The sequence below is a fragment of the Sebastes fasciatus genome, chromosome 5, assembly GCF_043250625.1.
Source record: "Sebastes fasciatus isolate fSebFas1 chromosome 5, fSebFas1.pri, whole genome shotgun sequence".
Classification (NCBI taxonomy): Eukaryota; Metazoa; Chordata; class Actinopteri; order Perciformes; family Sebastidae; genus Sebastes; species Sebastes fasciatus.
Genome location: NC_133799.1, coordinates 10,397,319 through 10,411,143, shown reverse-complemented (window position 1 = coordinate 10,411,143; position 13,825 = coordinate 10,397,319). Strand labels below are relative to the sequence as shown.

At 39.8% G+C, this 13,825-nt stretch overlaps 1 protein-coding gene across 1 annotated transcript in view; it reads left to right on the top strand.

The window, feature by feature from the left end:
* The window catches only part of LOC141767558 (ephrin type-B receptor 1-B-like), a 98,846-nt gene that overhangs the window by 69,506 nt on the left and 15,515 nt on the right, over positions 1-13,825 (top strand). Inside the window, exons 11-16 of the mRNA XM_074634992.1 lie at positions 30-135; positions 2,360-2,421; positions 2,520-2,717; positions 9,415-9,662; positions 12,993-13,060; positions 13,658-13,805. Coding sequence (XP_074491093.1) covers positions 30-135; positions 2,360-2,421; positions 2,520-2,717; positions 9,415-9,662; positions 12,993-13,060; positions 13,658-13,805 — 830 coding nt within the window. The remainder of the gene's footprint in view (positions 1-29; positions 136-2,359; positions 2,422-2,519; positions 2,718-9,414; positions 9,663-12,992; positions 13,061-13,657; positions 13,806-13,825) is intronic.

The following is a 13,825-nucleotide window of genomic DNA, read 5'->3' as shown; positions in this document are numbered from 1 at the left end:
GTCTCTTTTCAATCTGTGTGTTTCTGCAGATGAGTATAAGTCAGAGCTGGGACAGCAGCTCTCTCTGATTGCAGGCTCTCTAGTAGGTGGAGTGTGTATCGTCTCATTGGTAGCTATTGTCATCATCTGTACCAGGTAACACACTGACATACATGTACACAGTCTCTCACTAACGCACACGCTACATTCATGTGTGTGTCACAGGAATATCCTAACTGGTAGAGGTACTAGTAGTAGTAGTAGTAGGTCGTGATTCTGGTAGATAGCTCAGGGTGTTTGCCCTTTTCTATCCATAAGCAGTCATTGATGGTGGAGGAGCCCACTCGGTAGGGAGGCAGTATGTCCCATGTCTGGCCAGTTGAATAGTTGTTTTTTTGTTTGTTTTTCTTATAACAAATAAAATAAAATGAAATATGAATAAAACAAAACAAAATAAAAACGGATTAAAAAATAAATAATAAATAAATAAAATAATAAATAAATAACATTAACAAATAAATTATAAATAAATAAAAAATAAAAAAATGATAAATAAATAACATGAAAAAATTAATTAAAAATAATAATAAAGAACTTAAAAAGCCAACAGAACTGGGCAAAGATCAATATCAAGTAGTGTGCATGTGACTGTGTACAGTGTGTGTGCTTGAGAGGGGGTGGCGTGGTTGGCAGTCAGGATGCAAATCAAATTAAGGCAAGATTATAGATAGATAGATAGATAGATAGATGGATAGATAGATAGATAGATACGTAAAATAATGATGGATAAAAAGACGATGTTTTAAAAGAAAAAGGTAGAGGTACTATACTGTTACACTGATTACATACTTTCAATTGTCCAATCAAAATGTCCTTAATCAAGGCGTTAAACATGTACAGACTTGATAGGATTCAATAAGGCTCATCATTTCCCTTTTTTTAATCGGGGAATGTATCTGTATATATTTAAATATCTTTTGATATGTGTGAAAATCAGATATAAAATCAATGATAAAAAACTAGGGCTGGAAATCAGACTGTTTGCAGTGTAAACACTCAGTATTACAACCATTTATTGGTCTTTTTCAGAGCAGACATTTTGACTTAGTAAAAAAAAAAAAAGCACAGTGTTACTAATAACATTAACAATGGGTCCTTTCTGTTCAAGTCCTGACAGTGTGACAGTGATCCAACATGCACAATACCAGGATCCTGAAACAGAAGCAGCTAGATTCATTTATTTAAGATTTCACTCACTAGCATTTTCCAGAGCTTTTTCAACCACACCTCACAGTCTGGAGCCTCAGTCACGTGGTAACAGGTGTAGGATCCCCTCCCCCTTATACAACCATCTGTTATCATGTGAAGCTCCATACTTTGGTCATGTGATGAAAACTGAGCCATCTCCATGACAACTGAGCAAACTGCTGACAAACACTGTGAGATGTGGTTGACAGGTAGTAAGTCTACCTTGTATCAAAAATAATGTTTGCAAGGTCAAAAATAAACTTTCACATTAATCATTTATATTTTTATGCATTATTTTGAGGGCGTCTGGTGCATTTTGAACAGCTTTTTTTTGCATTTTCTAATATTTTTTCTTACAACAAGAGAACAGTTTTTACTGTGAATATTGGTTTAAACCAATTTAGAAAAATCTGGGAATTTTTTAGAGATATTTGGGAAAAGCCAAAAACAATTAACCTATCAGGTATAAACTGCTAGATTTACTTTTTGTGCCTCCATATGCCGTTGCATACTGTATTGAATAAGACTTACTGTTATGATGCATTACACAAAACGTTTTGGATATAATGCAGATGAGGAGAAAGTATTTCTAAGCTTGCTGAATGTGGCAATTTACAAAATTTGCAATTACTAGAGATGCATGATTTGAACAATGACGATATGGTTTTTGCACAAAACTGATTTACTTTTGATTCCACAACGATTTTAAAGTAGATCAGGACTTTCCGATATGCCTGAAGTGTCTGTAATGTGTAATGCGACCTCCCAGAAATAGCAAGCGACAAGCTGTCTCTCCTTTATGTGGTATAAGGTGTCTGTTGTGAAGATCAGTTGACGTATTAAAATATTACAGGGTGCATTTCTTTGGTTCAATCCTCAGGTGAAAGCAGGAAACGAGAGCTGACAACACAGAACAGTAACAAGCCACCTAATACTAATGAATTCCTTAAAAGACTTTTTCCTTCCCTCAAGCAGAATCTTTTTTGACATTCAGGATGACTATTTATTTTACCTCAACTCAGCTCAAGAGAAGACATCCAATTAGTATTTCTAACTTTTCTAACTTTTGTGTAACGTTTCTCTCTTCTTGCCTCTTTCCCCAAAATCTCTCCTTTTGTGTTTCTGTCTGCAGAAGAAGGCAGTTGAAGGAGAGCGTGTACGGTGACAAGCTGCAGCAGTACAACGCAGGAGGAGGTACGACCAGTGCTGAAACTTTAAATGAGCCTTACATTTACATACACCAAACTTCTAAAACAGCGTTTATATTTACATTTTCTATTTTTCTTCCTCAGAGGTGACTCTGAGGCCCGACATGTTCAGTGGTACCACCCCAACGGTGACCTTTCCCACCCTGTCTGAAGGTCATAGTTCACCGGGGGTCAAGATCTACATCGACCCTTTCACCTACGAGGACCCCAACGAGGCAGTTCGGGAGTTTGCAAAGGAAATTGACCCCTCATGTGTCAAAATAGAAGAAGTCATTGGATCAGGTAGAGTAAAAATACCTCAAATGAAAATCCATGATTACTGTGCAAAAAAAATCACAGTCCATGTTCACATCTACTATAAAACTGCTTCAGAAGGGAATGTTAGAAAAGTAAACCTTGGTTTCCTCTAACAAGACCAAAAACTGTCACTTGAAACATCAGCTAGTCTACAGTAAATTAATCAATTTCTTCAACTGTGCCAGATGTGTGTGTCAATGAAAAAGATCTGGAAACGTGCAGTGCCAATTTATTATTGCTTTTGCTTTATTTTTTCTCCCTTTGAAGTCAGGAGAGATGTTTTATTCATGCTGAAAACTTTCACAGGAATAAATTAAAACTGTCTTCGTGCATTCTCTTTGGCTATCTGATCTGAACTGTAAAAATGCTGTGTGATGTTTGGCAAATAGAGAAAGTTGGATGTGAAATGGAGTCCCAGAGCATCCTCTGCATTTTTTTTTGGGGGGGGGGGGTTAGCTGTCAGATGGAAAAAAGATGGCAATAAGAAACAAAAAAGACAGTTTACAGATGCTAAGATGAAATACCTTCTTTTACCATTGATCCCTGAGTACTGAAACTATGCAACATCTTCAATCATTTCACTTCAGATTTATTCCCCCAAAGGAGTTCAACGTCAGGTGAAACACAGAACACACACAGATTTGAGCAGAAATAGAATACATAAAATACAAATATGTAAAACATGCCAAAACCCACCACACAAGGTCATAAATAGATTCACAAAATGCAGTGTAAAAAAAGGAGTACATCCAGACATCAGCATCATCCAGTTACTCATCAATGGTAGGGCTACATTTGTAAAAAGAGACATTTGGATATCCGAAGTTTATCATAAAACTGCCCCTCAGATCAAACTCACATTTGTTCATTAATTAATTCGCATTTTGCCTTATAATCTGTTGCTAATACTAAATACTGAAGAATAACCTGAAGCTCAGTAGGTGATATTAATGCTTAATGCGTTTTGTTTTTTTGCATCAGATTTATCAATAAATAACCTATTCAAGGTCTCAAAGACATATCATAAGGCCATATCATTTCCACATTAAATATTGAACGCTTTTTCATGAAAGCTCAATGCCACCTACTATAGGAGCACCGTCACAGCATTTAACTGCCTCAGGACCCCACAACTCTAAAAGCTCAGGTTCACTCTCAGTCGCCTTTTGGTACTTTGATTAATTTACAATTATAAACTAAGATGCGTCCTGCATTAAGACCTCATCTTGTAATCGTCTTGTAAAGTCCTTGTGACAAAATCTATTGAATTATTTCAGTTTATTTGGCACTCATATTGTGCATATTTCTTAGTAAATCTGTATTTAAAGGTCCAGTGTGTAACATTTTGGGGGATCTATTAGCAGAAATGGAATATATTGTTTATAACAATGTTTTCATTAGTGTATAATCACCTGAAACTAAGAATCGTGTTTTCGTTAGCTTAGAATGAGCCCTTCATATCTACATAAGGAGCGGGTCCTCTTCATGGAGTTCACCATGTTTCTACAGTAGCCCAGAACGGACAAACCAAACACTGACTCCAGAGAAAGCCTTAAGCATTCTTACGTTACCTGAAGGCCACCGTAGTTCTCCGACATGCTTGTGAAACTGCAGTAACGTGAGCCCAGAGTGCAAAACTGTGGTACCGCCAACCACCGCCTGACTTCCGTTGCTTTTGAAGTAGTGTTATTATGGTAAGGACGGCCTCTGAGCGAGGCGAACGCCGTTACCACGGTTTTGCACTTGGCTTCTCACGTTACCACAGTCTTGGAAAGGGAGGAGTGAGCGGAGGGGAACTCAGTTTGTTGCAATTTGCAACCACACCACTAGATGCCGCCAGATCCTACACACTGTACCTTTAATTAAATTGAATTACCACAAACTAATCAGAAAAAAATAATCACATAGTAATATTTCTTGCCTAGAAGTACTGGTTGTTTTCTGGGTCTCTGTTACAATGCACTTAATTTTAACACAGTGCAAAGACAACACAGAGCAGGACGTAGTCAGTCAAATAGGTTGATCTGGCCAAGGCTTTTTTAGCAACGTGGTCAATTGTCCCAGTTGTTGTTTCCTAATAAACAATAATTCATTATTTTTGACTTTTTGATTAATTAGGGATATTTGTCTTACACCAAACCATAATAGATGGAGGAATGTTTTTACTCCAAATTTTATCCCCCAGTTAACTCATAACTTTTTTTTTCTGTCATTGGACCAAAACCAATCAAACCCAAATTGCCATGGAGCTCCGGGTGATAAAGGTCATGAACCAGATTCAGACCCTCACCGCTGAGAGTATGTGCTTTCGGCTTTGGTCTGTTGAGCCACTCTGAGAGGCTTTCCGTAATCCCTCCGTTTCTCGCTTTATTTCTTTCAGGGGAAGGTTTCTCACCTCAGCCAGAGGTGACAGAGGAGGGATGAAAACGACGGGGAGGGAGGGGAAAATATGAACCGGGTGATATGAGATGTGGCCGGGTTTTGAGCCCTTAAATGGTTGAATCTCCCCCATTCTGCTGCGATAGAAAGTAAAAATGTTTCCACATCACTCTCTTTCCCCCTCTCTCCGACTTTCTCTTTTTGTTTTTCTTTCTGTATTTCTTTGATACTTCCTCCCATCTTCGTCTCTCTCTCTGTGATTCAGCCCCTCTGGAGTTTTAGAGTTTGTTTGCGTATAGAGAAATGCTAAAACAAAGAACCAAGGGGGGAAAAGGCAGAACAACAGATTGAGGAGGGAAGATAAAAGAAAAAGGCACCCTAAGGAGATGATAAAAATATCTCACCTCACTCTCTCTTCCCCTCTCTCTCTGTGATAACACCTCTTTTTTCTCCTCATTCCTTATTACTATCATTCACACTGTAAGAAATACAATTTTAAAAAAGCACTTGAAGCCCTGAAACACATTCATTTACAATAGAAAGGGGCAATAACATCTCCCCTGACAGGCCAGTTAATTTACTTAAACTGTATTTAGATATACTGTAGATTTAAGTCAAGAATAAAACCAATGAACATTTCTTCTAATGCTCCATCTTCCCCTTGACCACCTCTATTTTAGAAAAAGAGGAAGTGACATGTCACCGGATCTCACCTCTCTACGTCCATCCTTCCTCTTCTCCCTTATTATCAACACTGTCTCATTTCCATCCTTCACTCTTTCATATCTACACCCCCCTATCTCTCCTTCCTCCCCCCATCCTCTCTTTCCATCCTCCTTCATCCTCCTTGCCCTCCATCCATCTCTACTTCAGCTGGTTTACGGCAGTGACAGTAGATAGTTTTTAATGAGCAGTGAGATGTGGAGCAGAGATCACAGTGAGACAGGACGACACAGCCTGTCATCCAATTCCCATCACTCATCCATTATTCACACATGATTTATATCTCTGAGATGAGGACTTTTATTTTGAAGTGATATTCAATTTTCATGTCCCCAAGCAGCATATGGCTGCATTTATTTTGACAAAAGACATCTGTGTCTCCAGCACAGCAGGAAATGTTCTGTACATTGAACAAGTTCAAGACAGTTCATATTTTAGGTTAATATGTTTGACATTGCAACCAACCACGACCAACCAATTCACAGATCAATATAGCAACCTATATAGAAATCAATACCAAAAGACACATGAAGAAGATTTTAGTTTAAAAGTTTTCCCCATAGAATAGTAGAACCGACATCCCTCTAATCAACGTAGCAGGAAGGTCAGAGCGGCGAACATTTTTATGTGTGCCGTTGCCATTGCGACCGCTGTAGTGGGCTAACTTCCGTATAAACTAAACCGACTTACGGCAAGTCGCAAACTCACTGAGGTGAGGTTTTATAGTAACAATTCAAATGAGCAGTGGAGTAGTAACGTTAACGTTACAAAGCATAGAGAGCCAGAGTACATGAGTACAATTTTAAACTTAATGCTTCATCCAAACACTCTTATCACAGCGTAGGAAAGCACATTGCCATCGCCAGAGGAGTGACAACTTTGTTTGGCTCATTTTCTGTAACCAGTGTAGCATTAAAGCATGGTGGAATTAGCTTACTAGCAAACTAGTGGACTGCTGGCTAGTTAGTGGTCGTGTCTAGAAGGGAACCCACGAGTTGGTGAAACTCTAGTGAGATGTTTAAGGTTAGACATTGATCTCGAATAGTTAAGGTTATGATTGGTCCTCCGGCAGCGAGTCTCGGGAGAGTTTTTGCAGATTTCAGATCAGATTTAGCAATTTGTGGGTTACCTTCTAGACACAGCCGTCGTTAGCTAGCTTGCTAATTCCACCATGCTTCAATGCTACACTGGTAACAGAAAATGAGCCTAACAGTGGGTTGGTGGCCATCGGCAGCGCTACGGCTTCTCCTCCCCATGAGCTACGACCACACTTAACTGCCCCACTGACGTGTGTTCTGTTGTCACCATAACAACAAACAACAGTTGCCATTTTTTTGTACTAGTCAAATGACCACGGAAAACAGTTCAATGTCTGTTCTACTCCTATTCGATTTCTATGTCCCCCCCCCCCCCCCCAAAAAAAAAAAGACTATGAAAGGTAATGTTGGAAAAACTGAGAATCATAAAATAATATTATTTTTTTTGTCACAGGACTGCATTTGTCTCCTCCACACTGTGTGGCTTTTGTTTTGTACAAGTGAATTCTGGGACATTGCACAGACTGGTCCAATTTGAACAAGTCTCATACAATGTCAGTTTAACATTAACAATAAGGAACACCTACTGGGTCACAGTACTTCTTTATTAAACTTATAAAGAAGTACTCTTCATAAATCCGTTATGTTATTAAAGCCTCTGAACACCCACACAGGTGTTTTCAGTTGATCTGGCTGATAAGACCTCTTTTCAGGACTGTATTGGCGTGTATAGACTTTAATTGACTGACATCTTCTCGAGTCTTCTGTTCGCTTTGTTGCACCTGTTAGGGCGGGAAAAATTACACCTTCATCATTGTTATTGGTGGATGAGATTTATGACCTCATAAATTCCCATCAAAGCTCTGGCCCAACTTTGCAGAGGTCTAATCAGCCAGAATAACTGAAAACACCTGTTATTACCTCTTTTCAGGAGGCTAATACTAAGTAGTCTACCTAGCTAACAATCCTATGTGACCATACAGGACCCTGGACAATAAATTGGTGCTCTGAGGCTCATGAACAGAGTTAGAAAATGTTTTAGCCTACTAGACAATTTAAACTGCAGACAGGGACTGAACCTATGAACTTTGTGTTTCAGCACAGTCTCTTTATACATGAGGTCATCCGGCTGCCTTTGTTTAAACCACAAGCTAAAACTTCAGATGTACACCTTGTACCAATAATAATAATGGCATTGTCCCTTTTATCTTGTTTGCCACCTCTTCTACGAACCTTTTCTCACCCCTGAGAGGAGCTATTGAGGGGATTCAAATGCTGTTGTTCTTTCGGTCTGCAAAAATACCATCAGTGCCCCCTTGAGCAAAGCCCTTGACCTGAATCTGCTCAAGCAAAGCTGCTGAAAGGCCATCAGTATGACACTGAGGGGCGAATTCACAAAAGGATTGCGTGGCTTTTGCGACCGCTAAACCTGCACAAATTAGACAAAAAGCCACCGTGTAAATCTCAAAGCACCTGCAAAGGGTGAAATGTACTGTGCTGCCAAGGAAATAGCCTCTCAGTGCTCCTGAGCTATTTGCATGTATTAAAATGATGCAATATGCATACATTTGGTGCAAAATGGGCCCCTTTCTATGCAAATGAGCCTCACTCTAAAAACAGTCCAATTCACAAAGATCAGCGATAATAGCCACATGCAGTTACAGTGAAATTATTAGTGTCTTCAGAGAGTTGGTGGTAACTGAAGAGCTCTGACAGGCTGGGATATTAAATCTCAAATATGGTTTCTCTCTTTCTCGTTTAAATTTCCTTGGCTGACGTTTTGAGGAATGCCTATGCACTTCGTCGGTCAGGACCTGTAGATCGCAGTCTGAAAATTTCACTCTTCTTTTCGTCTCTGCCATCGTTCTGCCTACTCTGTTCTTGCCGCAAAGGCAACATTTATACTTTGCCACATGGGTAATTGCAATCACACGCAAAAAAAAGGATAAATCGCACACTACTGCAAAACTTTATGGACATGTTTGTGCTGTATTATCATTAGCACAATATCTTTTGTAAATTGGACTTTGAGACGGGGCGGGTATCGGTTGAAAGTGATGTGCAATTCGTGGTGGTGTCAGCGGCCACAATCCATTCTTTGTGAATTTGCCCGTGAGAGTGCAGAGGGCAGCTCCCACGACTGAGAGTGTTTATATGTTTAACACACCCTGCCCCTCTCGCTACTGACCCACTCACCTGCTGCAAAGGACAATATGCTGGAGGATTTTTAATAATAAATGGTAGATAAATGGTATGAACTTCAGCCCATCTGATCGCCTGGTGACTCATTTATACATCATAAAATGTGATTAAAATGCAGTCACAGTATTTATTCTCCCCTTTTAATGTGTAATAATTTATTTAAGGGTTCTGAATTCAAAGGAGCATTAAAAAAAACAATCCTCCTTAATAATGTACCTGTTTTTCCCTGCTGTGTAACATACTGTTTTCTGAAGAGCCCTAAATGTATACTTTACCTTTTTAATTTTGCTTTTAGACAGAATGTTGTAATTTCAGCTACATAATGTTTTCTCCTTCCTCAGGTGAGTTTGGGGAGGTGTACAAAGGTCGCCTGAAGCCGGTCGGGAAAAAAGAAATTCTCGTGGCCATCAAGACCCTGAAGGTTGGCTACTCCGAGAGGCAGAGAAGGGACTTCCTGTCCGAGGCGTCGATCATGGGTCAGTTTGACCAACCAAACATCATCAGACTGGAGGGAGTGGTCACCAAGAGCCGGCCTACGATGATCATCACCGAGTTCATGGAGAACGGAGCACTTGACTCGTTTCTCAGGGTAAATAACACGTACACACTGTACACACAGACACATACTGTACATGTGTAGCTATTTTATCAGTGTAAGTGCAGGAATGTGTACTGCACAACTACAATTACCCCAAACTCTGATTTCAATACAAATATTTATGTATTAAAGCTGCAAATGTCAGATATCGTATACGACTAGTACTACTACTAATAATAATAATAATACACTGTATTTATACTGCACTTTTCAAAACAAAGTTACAAAGTGCTTTACATGGTTGAACAAGGGTTAAATCATAAACATCAGGACTGAAAGGAGGCAAATAAAGTCAGACAATAAAAAATAATAATAAAATAAAATGGAAAAAAGTAACTAACCATAATATTAAAATTATTTAAATCAACAATAATAAAACAGATAAGACATGTTGGAAATACAACAGTGAACTAGCTTCTAACAGTTCATTCTTGACCTTGGAACCAGCAGTTGAGAGTCTCAACCTAAGGTCTACATACTTTTATCAGCTTTCTAGTGTTGAGTTTAGCTGTCATGAAAGACATGTAACCATGGTAACCAGTGCCAACCTCATGTGACCAAAACTTGTGAGAATCAAAGTCTGAATTAATTCAAAATACATATCACGCCTAGCAAAGTGAAATCTACTTACAGTTAAATTGAAGCGTTACTGATGTTACAGAGCTGTCCGTCAACGTCTGTTTTAAACGTTGTCGCATTGCATTGTGGGATATTGATGCCTCCGTAGTATCCAGCGTTGCATACTGTAGTATTTCACAGGAAATAGTATGCAATTCACGTAGTATTGGTTTCACACTAAGGTGTTGGACATACTAAAATATCTCACATACTGTTTTAGCGTACTAGTATGGGATTTCGGACGCAACCCCTGTTTATTTCCTGTTGCAGTGTAAGTGAATGACATCAGCTGACAGGAAGTAAACATGGACCAAAGTTGTTGCCTAGCAATGCGATTCCGTTGAAATGGTCTATAGTCCATACACATAAAGTACCCAAACAGAAAAGAGACATAGAGGGGAGGAGTGGAGAGGGAGTTTTGGGAGAAAGAGACACAAAGACAGAAGCAACCTCGTGCTCCTCTTCCTCTCCTCTCTTTTCCTTCCGCTGCTCTTTCCTCCTCTTCCTGCGAACACGTCTGTCAGTCTGTCCGTCTCTTTGATCTGCCCTCCTTTCGAGGTGCCTCTAAAGACAGAAAGAGAAACTCTTTGATGTTTGGTTCTCACAGCGTGACCCCTTTTGACTCAGAAATCATCCGCTGATTCACACTCACACACACACACACACACACACACACACACACACACACACACGATGGTCGATCTCACTGGTGTTGCTGTCCTAGCGTGACCATCTTGCAGGCACAAGACCCAGAGGATCAATCTGTGTGTGTGTGTGTGTGTGTGTGTGTATGTGTGTCTGTGTGTGTGTGTGTGCCCGTAGAAGAAGGTTTTGCCTGCAGAGGATTAGGCTAGAAGAGCATCAAAGACGCGGTTTGATGCACAAAGTGAATTAAAAGACACACACGCACCTTCAACTGCAACTATGTCAGCAGGGATGTTTATAAGAGACAGAGACTGTCTGGCCCAAAGCTGCAAAGAGCAAAATAGCAAAAAGGTTTTCGTAAACATGTCTCATAACAACAACAAGTCTCCAGCTCCTCAAAATATCTGGTTTTACTGTTGATGATTTTTTATTATTCTGTTCAGGAATGTTATGTTTGCTCATGCACATTAAGGATTAATTCTCAAAAATGGTTTCATCATTCTATAAACAGCTCCTCCTAATGATCTGAATAAAATGTTTGCAATTATATGATGCACCACGTTTATATCATATCACATACTGTACATGTATGGGACAGCTAAAACCCATCCATGAGTAATATCAAAGTCCCTGCTTAATTATTCCAGCTTAAAAACATCTTTGGTTAGCTGAACTGTTCTCCAAAGGGAAAAAAACAGCATAATTAATTCTTACTTTATTAACTCTACGAGCCTGTTTTACAGCCTCGTGTGTGCAGTGTTGGTCAACCTGCTTTATTCTATTCAAAGTGAAAATAACCGATTTAACTAACATCTCGTACTGTACAGGACAAACTATAGACATGTAGCATGAGTTATCAAATTAGGATGACAAAGATGCGGTGTCAGTTTAAGCCAAGTTCACAATACATGACTTTCAAAGTCGTCAGATCGCTGTACTGTTCACACTACACAACTTGTTCTCTTGTAATTGGGAGACTTTAAGTCGGTTTTCACATTACATGACTGACCTGAGACAGGGGGTCACACACTACAACATCTTTTACTGGGAGGAATCCCAGATGAGGTCTCCAAACTACGTTTTGTCATGAAAGGAGAAGTGACACAGCCGTAGTCATGCTTGTTGATGTTGTCATCGGCACACGTGTTCACAAAAATTGCCTGTCTCCACACGTCTTTACTATTTACCAGCCTGTTTTCTCTAGGTCCAACAACAACTTTGGTCAGTGTTGCAAATGCAACACACACAGTAAGGTTCCTATTGATACAGGCGACCACTCCTCCAGGTTTCCCCTCAACACGTGTCTTGAGCGCTCATTGGCTGTAGCCCCCTCACAGAGCCCCCGACAGATCCACATATTTAACAGGCTAGATATCTGGAATGCATCTGCATTGCATCGGCGAACCTTTTGGCTGGCTCGCATCTTTGAGCAGTTCACACATGATGCTTGAGCGCCGATTTGCAAGCACTGAACTAAGACCGATTTGCCTCTGATCTGTGGCTTTTGTCAGGGAGCTCCAAAACTGTCAGTGAGGGAAAATCAAGACTAAAGTTGTGCAGTCTAAACTACGCACTAGGAAAGTTACAAAAATTGTTGAACAAAGCCCACTGGATACTGGAAATTGTGGGGGCAGGATATTTTAGACTCTGTTTTATGATGTTACAAACACTTTTAAGCATACTGACTCAACCCTAACCCTAACCCAAACACCTAACCCAAGACCGATAGGCCTTAATATTAATAGAAAATTGAGAATTTAATCACTAAAATTGATAAGTTGAAGTTGAAAGATGAGTCATATTTCAAAAACACTAGTTCTGTTGTGTTTCTGTGCTCCGTACATCACCTTAATCACATTACAGCCACACTCTGTAACATGTCACTGTCATCTGGTTTGAAAAAAAGTATTTTATTTTTCTCCCAAAGTTGTTTGTTAGAGCTCCTCTCATGACATTTTATGTGAAAAACTGACATATTGACTTCCTCAAAATAACTAAAGTGAAAAAGTCAGATAACGGTAAATAAAAATAATCCTGTCACGCTTTTTGGTTTTGCAGCAAAATGATGGGCAGTTCCCAGTGATCCAGCTGGTTGGTATGCTGAGGGGCATCGCGTCTGGAATGAGGTACACACACACACACACACACACACACACACACACACACACACTCCTGCTACGGAAATCCATTTTTATTAAAAAGAAGAAGAAACTTTTTCAGATGTTGTGAAATTTGATTTTTATGTAACAATACCAATTATATCACATTGAGATTTCATGTGGTGATCTAATACTGTCTGGACTTTTGTTCTACGCAATCTGACATCAGCAGCTTGAGATCTCTCTCTCTCTCACACACACACACACACACACACACACACACATACACACACACACACACACATTCATAGACACATGAACAAACACAAACTCTATTTATTCAAGTTAAGAGCACCACAACTTGTCGGCTTGGCAGCTTGATACACTGCTCAGACACACACACACACTCACTAGATCCTATCTGTGTTTTATTGCAGGTATCTGGCTGTGATAACACACAAACATGTACATGTACACAGACATTAAATCCCATTCCTATTTTATCAAAGGTGGCTGGCGGTGATAACACACACACACTAAATCCCATCAGCTTTTTCTAGTAGCCCAGGTAGCTGGCAATGGATAACACACACATCCACACAATAAATCCTGTTGATGTTACAGGTACCTAGCGGAAATGAGTTATGTTCACCGGGACCTGGCTGCTCGGAACATCCTGGTTAACAGTAACCTGGTGTGTAAGGTGTCTGACTTTGGATTATCACGATATCTGGAGGACGACACCTCTGACCCCACCTACACCAGCTCACTGGTGAGGACTCACACACTCAC